At 43.7% G+C, this 10,123-nt stretch overlaps 1 protein-coding gene and 1 non-coding gene across 3 annotated transcripts; both read right to left on the reverse strand.

Annotated features, from left to right (window-relative positions):
• Positions 1 to 184: 184 nt before the first annotated feature.
• Positions 185 to 7,248, reverse strand: Slc25a3 (solute carrier family 25 member 3). 2 transcript variants are annotated; one of them, XM_021174323.2, is made up of 8 exons: positions 7,145 to 7,248; positions 6,787 to 6,935; positions 5,153 to 5,274; positions 2,819 to 2,998; positions 1,991 to 2,172; positions 1,343 to 1,515; positions 609 to 719; positions 185 to 518 (listed from the first exon to the last, which is right to left on the reverse strand). In XM_021174323.2, the coding sequence occupies exons 2-8, from the start codon at positions 6,929 to 6,931 to the stop codon at positions 358 to 360; spliced, it is 1,074 nt and encodes a 357-aa protein (XP_021029982.1). In that variant the 5' UTR covers positions 6,932 to 6,935; positions 7,145 to 7,248; the 3' UTR covers positions 185 to 357. The 2 variants fall into 2 exon arrangements, with proteins under 2 accessions (XP_021029982.1, XP_029338630.1); XM_029482770.1 differs by lacking the exon at positions 5,153 to 5,274 and adding an exon at positions 5,438 to 5,562 and having other exon boundaries at positions 7,145 to 7,247.
• On the reverse strand, positions 1,589 to 1,834 carry LOC115032256. Its single transcript, XR_003837902.1, has one exon. It is a non-coding gene; the product is annotated as a small nucleolar RNA SNORA53 (small nucleolar RNA).
• Positions 7,249 to 10,123: the final 2,875 nt, after the last annotated feature.

The following is a 10,123-nucleotide window of genomic DNA, read 5'->3' on the forward strand; positions in this document are numbered from 1 at the left end:
AACTCACTTTGTAGACCAGGCTGGCCTCGAACTCAGAAATCCGCCTGCCTCTGCCTCCCGAGTGCTGGGATTAAAGGCGTGCGCCACCACGCCCGGCTCTGGGGGGAATTCCTTAATTCTTCTTTTTATTTTAGGACTAAATCTTTTTGCAATACTAGTTTTTAAAATAACAAACTCATAGGCATCAGGAATAGATGGGTTTATTTAGCATTAAGTTTGAAACTCTTGCTTTAAGCAAGGGTACTACAGTAATTATATCAGGAACAGACATTTCCTACACTGTCAAATATATAAAAGTTCCTTTGCACTTTCAACACTGATCAACAAGCAGATTCAGTCCATGTTACTTTGATGTATCTACTCAGTTAACCCAAGCTTCTTCTTCAGAGACTCTGGCATCTCAGGTGGAGGAGGGCGAGGGAGCCTGAAGTAGACCTTCACAGAGTCGTAGATGAACCACTGTAGTGCAGTCAGAGTGCCGATCATGATGATTCGGGCGAAGAGCCCCTTCCACACACCTGGTTCAGAGAGGAAACATGAGTGCACAAGCGCCAACTACCTACCCACACGCACAGTGAGGTGGTACGTCTCAGGAGAGCCTAACTCACCTCTGAAGCCCAGCCTCTGCAGGACCTGAGATGCAGTGCTGCCTTTCTCTTTATTCAGCACAGAGACCACTGAGTCAGCAGGGTGGGAGACAATCGCACAGAAGACTCCGGCTGGGGGGAAAGGGAAGGGGAAAAAAAATCAGGATACCTCCAAGTAAAACTCCTTCCTCAGCCTCCCAAGTGCTAGGATTATGAGCATGTGCCACCACACTGGCCTTAGATTATTATCTAAAACATGTACATTTAGATTCACTCACTTTATATGCATGAGTGTCTTCCCTGCATGCATGTATGTGCACCACATGCATGCCTTGTATGCCCAAAGATCAGAAAAGGGAGCCGTATCTCCTGGAAATGGAGTTACAGATCCATTTTCAAGCATGACCATAACATGAATAATAATAATGGTAACTATAGAAAAAGTTTTTTTTGGAAATAATTAAGAGTATTAAAATCTGGCAGAACATAAAAACAGGCAGATAAAAATGCTCCCTAATCTTTGGAAACTTTCCTTCACAAAGGGGCCAACAATGGAAGTGACAGAATTCGCATATAGTTTCATGAACAGGTGTGTTCTAAATACTTCATACCAGCCAGGGTGTAGTGATACACAATTCCCTTAACTTGGGAGACAGAGGCAAGTGGATCCTGGCCTACATAGTAAGTTCTAAGACAGCCAGGGTTATAAAGTGAGACCCTGAAGGTAGATATATACATGGACAGACGGGTCATACCTATGTAACCTGCCACAAATGTCACAACCAGCTGCTCTGCCTTTGTACATTCACTTCGGGGCTTAGGAACCACAAATTTGTACAAAGCTTCAACAGTACGTTCAAAGCAGGCGAACTTCATCATGGTGTACGGGATCTGTCTCATCCACAGAGGAGCAACACCCTTGTAGAACCTAGGAAATTAGCACACTAACTTAAATAGGTGCCTAATTGATTTAGCAGAGATTTTCTTTCACCATCCACAGAAGTGTCCGCACACCAGTCGAGTCCTGACAGTAACACATGACAGCATCACGCATGTCACTTCCATCAGAACCTGAAGACTAACATGCAGGTATATTAGTCTCACATGCCAATGACTCAAGCACCTTCGACTATACAACCAACAAAGTTGCTGGACGTTTCTTGGACTGGAACTACAAGAAACAAGAAGTTTACAGGTAGAACTCAGTCCAAGATTCATCCACAAAGGTGGATCTAAGGAAGCATGTTGGCATCTGAAACATGCAAACTGTGTATATCAGAAATGTCCCATCCTCCTGAGTCAATAGGTACTTAGACAAGTATCATCTTCAGACAGACAGACAGACAGAAGGACTTGATTTTAGGTTCTCCCCAGTGACTAGTTTTAGGAGAATACGCACTTACGCATTTAAGCCTTCCTCTTTATACATTTTGGGAACAGCTTCCCTCAAGGTGTTGGCATAACCAGGCTGGGTTTGAATTCGAACTTTAGCAGCTTCCATAGGAGCCAGGGCAATGTCAGCGAAGAATTCAGCACTGGCAGAAGAAGCTAAATATAGTGATGTGCGCCACAGGTAGGTGTTCTCCTAAAAGTCAATATACAGAACAGATATAAACTGCTGCCACGCTGGCCATCTCAATCTAACTTTCCATGACAATGTGACTTCAGAGGCTCCAAAATTACTCCTCTCCCCCTTTCTGGTTTAAGATCTAACTTCATCAGTCTATCCTAGTTTAGCCTTGTTATATGGGACAATCTGGCTTCAAAAATCACACTAGACCTAAATGCTAGGAAACAGATGCACATTATACCTTGCCTGACTTGTCTGAACTACTCTTATTACACAGTCCATGAATAACACTGTATCAGAATGAGTTTATATTGTCTCTCAACCTCATAACTAATACAAGGTATGTACTCTGAATATACATGGGACACATACAGTAATCCTATACTACATAAGAGAAACCCCAGACTCTTCTCTTACACTAACACACACACCACTCATACTTACTTAGAAATAACATAGTACATTGAGAAGCTAGAATCTTATGAAATACACTTTGCTTTTCATCCTGTCTCTGCTATTGCTAAATATACCTTATGAATTGAGACATGCTGTACTCTTTCTAGGGCCATTTCTTCAGCCATAAAACAAAATAAGCCCAACAAAAAGCATAGCATCTTTCTCAAACACTTGGGACACTTAATGTCAAAGTAAAATCACATACCTCACCAAGTATGTTGCTATATAAGGCTTTGAAGACTTCATAAAAGCCAAATTTGCAGAGCCCTTGCATGGAATAGCCAATCAAAGTTGGGGCCCATCCTTTAGCCAAACCACGAACACCATCTTCTTTCAGTGTAATGGAGAATCCATTAAATATGCCTTTGTACTTCTGAGGGTCCACCTTTAAAATGGGAAAATGTCAATATAAAAGAAATAGTTATGTTAATTTGTGTGTTTTATTTACGAAGTTATTTATAATGAGTTTTATAAATTAAGATTTAAGAATATCTAACACCTTTTACAAACATTTTATTCTACTACTGTGCTTTTTTGTTTTAAAATTTAACTACAAAAAAAGGTATATGCAAGTTCTCAGCTTAATATAAGCTAAACACCTGTTTTTAAAACTTTTAGTGGTATATTCATGTGTATATGCTTCTGTGTGCATGTATGTGGAGGCCAGAGGTCAATGTTGGGAACCACCCTTTACTTTGGAATCTCTTCTACTACTGTTCCTGTCTCTACCAGACTAGCTTGGCCAGCGACCTCCGGGGACCCTCTTCTATCCACCTTGGCAGTGCTAGGATTATACAGGTACATGAACATGCCCAACTTTTTACACAGGTGCTTGAGGGTCTCACCTAAGTTCTTCAGGCTTACATAACAAACACTCTATTGACTGAACAATCTTCCCAGCCAAACTGGGAGGAGTCCAGGCTAGTCTCAAACTCATAGTGATCTTCCTGCCTCTGCCTCCCAGATGCTAGACTGCAGGCATGAGCCATCACTCCCAGGCTCTATTTAGGACTGTTTCTATATCAAGGTCTAACTTCCTTTAAATTATATTAATTCTTGAACAGTCAAAACTATGTAATTCCAAAAACAAAAAAGAAAATTGCTCTTAAGATATAAGTATGTATTCCTGATCCCGGAGTCCTTTAAGTAGATGATACTGCACTACGAACCACTGTGAACATCAGATAACCCAACTAAACACAATTGTAAGAGTACAGCATCTCTTCTGAGGTACAGAATCGCTTTTACTTCAGAAATTAAATTTACTCCAAAAGACACGCATGTTTCAGGACTTACACTTGGTATCTATTTGTTTAACAACACTGTTAAAGGGAGCTTATCTCACTCTCTGCCGGTACTAGAAGGGCTGGTACACATCACCTTCCTCTCTCCCTCCTAATATTTCACCTTCCTTTCTCTTAGGTAAGGAGACTTCTAATCCTGTTTGGGACAAATAAATTTTTAATGTTTCATTACTTTTTTTTCAATAATTATGATATTCAAATTATAAAAACATAGAAGAGGCAGTGCTCACTTTCCCTATAAAGACAGTAAGAACTTTTCTGAGAAATAAACATGTTCTTTGCCTCAATATTTAGGGAGAGGAAGTTACTTCACATGAGATAACACAAGACTGACTGACCACTTTGATACAAAAAATACCTATAAAGTGACTACTTGGGGTGTTGAATTAGTAGGCTTTGAAAAAGACCTCTGGCCAGAACTGAACACCAGCAGTTAAGATCCACTTATAGTAAGAGCTCAGCAGTTAAAAGTAGTAGCTGGGGCTGGTGAGATGGCTCAGTGGGTAAGAGTTCAAATCCCAGCAACCACATGGTGGCTCACAACCATCCGTAACGAGATCTGGCGCCCTCTTCTGGAGTGTCTGAAGACAGCTACAGTGTACTCACATATAATAAANAAATCTTAAAAAAAAAAAAAAAAGGTAGTAGCTGCTCTTCCAGAGGTTCTGGGTTCGATTCCCAGCGCCCACACAGTGGTTCACAATCATCTAGGGAGACACTAGGCATGTGGTGCACAAACATGCATGCAGGCAAAGCACCCTTAAACATGAAGTAGAAATCTTTTGAAAAGTAAACAAAGCTAGAAATGTAGCTCAGTGGTAGAGGGCACTCCTAGCACACATTAAGACCTTGATTCCAGCATAATTCCTATGTAACAATAATAAGAAATGAGACCATCAATTTGAGAGGGTGGGAGGTGGAGGTATGGGAGGGGTTGTTGGGGGCAAAGGGAAAAGAAGTAATATAATTGTACTTTAGTTTAAAACAACTTTTTATTAGTAAGGTAAATCACATACACAAGACACATCGGGTCAGTATCAGGCACTTGCCTGTCAGACCTGCCAACCTGAGTGCTATGCTGGGTTCCCTATGGTTTAAGTAAAGAATTAACTTCCAAAAGTGGTCTATTTATTTCCACACCTACCCACCCACATAACATATATTACTTATATAATAAAAATGTTATCATAGCAAATAATAAAATATAAATAACCACTCATGCCAACAATACAAACCTGCATGCGGCACTTTACTAAGTCCAGGGGAACAACAGCAGTGTGTGTCAGCCCACAACTTAAGACCCCACCAAAGCCACACAGTGCATAATACTTCATGGAGCCAAATTCACAACTGTACTCTGTAATAAGACAAGACACATCATGCATTTTAGTATGGACTCGTATTAGTGCGCATCAACTTACCTCCTGGGCAATTAGGCTTCCACACAGCTTGTTAGTAGCAGTCTATATCTTACAACTCATGTTTCAACAGAACGTTTTAGTCCAGCATGCAACACAAACCTGCATTCTGCATTTAATGAGATCTAGAGGAACCAATGCTGTATGTGTTGTGCCACAGCTAATAATTCCTCCGAGGCCACAGAGGAGAAAGAATCTGCCAGATCCATATTCACAGCTATACTGCTCTGTTTGATTGAAGAAGAAAGATCAATTATTTCTTCAAAGACTAATGAAGTTGAGGGGAAGAAAAAAAACGCTATTTCCTTTAGTACTATCACTAGTATGCAGCTTTAGCTACCAGCCACAACTAGGTAGAAAGATGAGTTCTCATATAATGTAAATGACATGAAAGTCACTGTCAAATCAGATCACTAAAATTATTAGGATGTGTATCTGTGAGATACTATTTTCTAAAACTTCCTGCATTGGTAACTTCAACTAAAGGCAGTTACTAAGAGCACCCTCCAAGGACAGCCCAAAATCAGAAAGAGCACTTAACATGTGCAAAGCTTGCTAACTTTAACGTTTACTCCAGTTATTAACCAACTACTCACTTATGAACTAAGTAAGCCACACCTAGTTCCCTGCAGTCAAAAACATACAAAGATTTGCTTTAGCTTTTGAAATCAGAGGAAAACGATTGAAGATAGTGAAAAGGAGTTTTCCAATCACGTTTAAGACGCATGAAGCACATGGATGATTGCGGTGTGGGTGGGTATTTCTGTTTTACAGACACAATGTAGGTGACGTTTCTCTTGAGGCCTATAATTCAGCTTTCGGGTTTCTCTTGTACTTATGTTCCACTGGGATTTAAAACATACAGTTATTGAGTCACCCAGCTCAAATCCCAAAAACATAAACTCAAAGGAATGCACACCTCATATAATCTGCAAATCACCTCCTTTACCAACCAGTAGCACCAAAAGGAAGAGATCCCCAACCCCATGACCTCATATACAATCAAATGAAAAAAATAAAACGTAGGAAAGGAGATCAAAGGAGTTTTCCAGGTATTTTTTAAAAAGGCAAGTCAAATAAACGTTATGGAGTTGCAACTGTATCTGGCTAGCGGTTAAAAAGAGACTTCACCCAGTGTACTTGGCTGACCAAGCGGGCTCACGGGGGAAGATAAAGAAGTTGGTTACCACCTCTCTGCCTCTACTCCCTTAGGGGACACGGAGGTCACTGAGTGGCGCTGGGCCTGGGCCCTTCCACGCCCTTGAGGGAGGGCCAAGGATCCGACAGAGGCCTAGGGTGTCAGAGCTGCCATCCCAGGGTCAGCTAGAGACCGGTCCTCGGGTCCAGGACTCGCGTCCTTCCCCGACCTCCAGCTCCTGCCCAGGACTCCGGAGGCAGAGCAGGGGGGCAGCATGGAACCAGCGCTCGCACAGGGCAGGGTGCGACCTCACCTTCCACGGCGGCGGCGGCCAGGTGGCGGGAACGCCGGGGCGGAGCCGGGGAACTGCGGGGACCCGACAGGCCATCGTGCACCAGCTGCAGGTGTGGCGCGTTGAAGGGGTTCGCCCGCGCCAGATGCGCTACGGACGAGAACATCCTCCTGCGGGGGAGACAGAGGGCGGAGGTGAGAGAGACCCGGCGCCGGGCAATGTCACCGGAGCCCCGCGAGACATGCCCGGCTCTGCGCCCTTGAGGAGGTCACAGCTCCTTCCCCAGGGACGCCAAGCCCGGCCGGGCCCACGGCCAAGGCGGCGGCCACAAGGGACTCAAGGCTCCGCACCGCGGCGAGGCCCGGCCGCGCTCACTTGCCTAAGATGGCGAACACCCAACCGCTCGCTGGGCAAGGTTGCGGCTCACAGAGGCCGAATGTCCTCCCGGCCCGAAGATCCGTGCCCTTCGCGCGGCGTCACCGTGACGCACGCAGAGCGTCACTGCGCCACGCGCCGCTCATTTGCGGAGAGGAACGCAGAGCCTGGACGTCATCGCGTCCTCCTAGCAACCCTATCCCCGCCCCCGTCCAACCCCAGCCCTTCCGGCCCTGCTAGTGCGCAGGAGGATTCCTACTGCGCAGGCGCAGATCCAGAGCGCCCTTCCCCCCCCCCCTTTTTTTTTAAAGTGTAGTCTTGGCCTTGGACGGGCAGGTGACCTACTCACTCTGTCCCTTCACCTTCCGGTGTTTTCTCCTTGGCGCCAGGAATTTTTACACGTCTTTTAAGACACGAGTGCTTAAGTGATACTTACTCAGGTATTGAAGCTAGGATATCACTACAAGATCTTTGATCGGAATTCCTGCCATCATCGGACTTTTCAGAAAAAAAATTCCATCACACTGACTTTTAACATAGGCATGTCTAAATTTTCCACCAAGTTCTGGTGGGAAGGATATACAGGAAGAACTCATACAATACATAAAACTGCTTCTGCCTCACAGTAATGTCCATGGCCCCTGAGAACAGTCAGTCAAGGCTTCGTTCCTGGAGGCACAGGCATGCGCTGACATGAAAGTAACCGATGGACTGTGTGCGCGTAAGACAGGACTGTGTGTGCTTCAGACATTTACAAGGTCATCATCACTCTGATGTCAACAAGCGGGGGCCAAGTTCCACGACGGAGAGTTTAGAAGGAATCAAACCTGTTGTAATTCTTGCGTTTAACATTTTCCTGGGACGTTTACCTCATCTTTTTGGTTTTTCAAGACAGGGTTTCTCTGTGTAGCTCTGGCTGTCCTGGAACTCACTCTGTAGACCAGGCTGGCCTCGAACTCAGAAATCCGCCTGCCTTTGCCTCCCAAGTGCTGGGATTAAAGACGTGCGCCACCACGCCCGGCTTATTAAGCCTTTTTATCTAACCCAAGACACCACTAGAGCTGGCTCCTGTATTGACTTTGTAGTTATACTAGGTCTACCTCTGCAGTCAATGCTCTGCAGTGTCCTTTAAAAATTCTTAACATTTACAGACAAAAGACATTTTCATTCATTTTTGCCCTGGGTCCTTCAAATTATGTAATTGGTCCTGGATAGAAGAAATACTTTTAGAGTTTATGAAACATCAAGAAGATGTAAAAAAAAAAAAAGGTTTACAAAACATCTTTCAGAGGTCTGGTACTTGATTCCTAGTACCCACCTTGCACAGCACAGGACAGCCTGTGTGATTCTAGCTCCAGGGGATCTGACACCATCTTCTGGCCTCTATAGGCACCTGCACTCATGCACACACACACACACACACACACACACACACACACACATACACACACACACCACCACCACCACTTTTTAAAAAACCTTTAAAGATGAAATTTATAAAACATTTTCATAAAAAACTGAAGAGGTTTAAATTAGTCATATTTCTGCTGCTATGATAAAACATCATTTTGGCTTACACCTCCAAAGGGATAAGAGTTCATCATGGTGGGGAGGCATGACAGCACACAACAGACATGTCAGTAGGCCCCCAGGTACATAATGCTTCCGGCAATGCCACAAACCTCCCCAAAGGGCTCTACCAAGGGACCTAGTACCAGGAACTAACTACAGGGGCATTTCTCATTCAAACCATCTCAGGGCTGGAGACATAGCCTGGTGATACAAGGGGCAGTGAGTTCAATTCCCAGCACCAAAATAGGAAAAGGATGTGAGCATCGAGATAACTCAGAGAAAGGTGCCTGCACCAAGTCTACGAAGCCAAACTGCATTCCCCAGACCCATAGAGTCCCAAAAGTCATCGTCTGATCTCTATGTGTATGCCATGGTTCACATACACCTACCACACACAAACAAAATAAATTTCTAAAATATGTTTTTAAAATACTATCTAGGCAAAATATTAAAACTCTCATTTCTCGAGTATTATTTATTATTATTGTGTTTGTGCGTGCGCACACACACACACACACACACACGTGCGCACATCTAGAGGTTAAGAAACAGCTTCCAGTTGAATTTCTCCCTCTACCATATGGACCCTGGGGATAAAACTTCCGTATGTACTGCTTGGTGACAAATACCTTCACTTGCTGAGTCATTTTAACAACCTCCTAAACTTCTCCATATAACATGCTAACACCTAAATATTATAGGTGGGTATATATTAAGGAAAAGTTGGTCCTTATAAGTAAGGCCCAACCACACATACAAAAATTTCAAGTCTGAGGAAGATACATATAGAAAACACAGATGAGCTGGACAGTGGTAGCGCACGCCTTTAATCCCAGCACTTGGGAGGCAGAGGCAGGCAGATTTCTGAGTTCGAGGCCAGCCTGGTCTACAAAGTGAGTTTCAGGGCAGCCAGGACTATACAGAGAAACCCTGTCTCAAAAAACCAAACCAAAACAAACCAAAACAAAACAAAAAACAAAACAAAAACAAAAACAAAAAAGAAAGAAAACACAGATGAAATTTTCATGTACTTATTAAAAAGGTCTCAAAGGGACATTGAAAGAACTTATTTCTTCATGAGTGATGGATTACTGGCCAAACAAGTTCTACCATTAAACAGATGTGTGGTGTCCGGCTCTCCACAGATGTGACAGCAACCTGACTGAAGTCCTGACACACAGGTGAGATGTAGTGTATGTTGAGAGCTGACTTTCCAGCGAGATGGAGTTAACAAATAGACAATTTCCACTGGCCAAAGAAAGGTCACAGAGTTCCTGCTGTCTCCTAGCAACCTTGTCCAGTCCTCTCCAGCCCTGTGACACTCTTTCCTTCCAGAGTGGCAAAAGTCTCAGGAAGTGTTTATCAAAAGAGAATATAGGAAGCAAAGCAATGACAGATAACTAAGTACCTG

Source organism: Mus caroli, chromosome 10 (genome assembly GCF_900094665.2).
Source record: "Mus caroli chromosome 10, CAROLI_EIJ_v1.1, whole genome shotgun sequence".
NCBI lineage: Eukaryota > Metazoa > Chordata > Mammalia > Rodentia > Muridae > Mus > Mus caroli.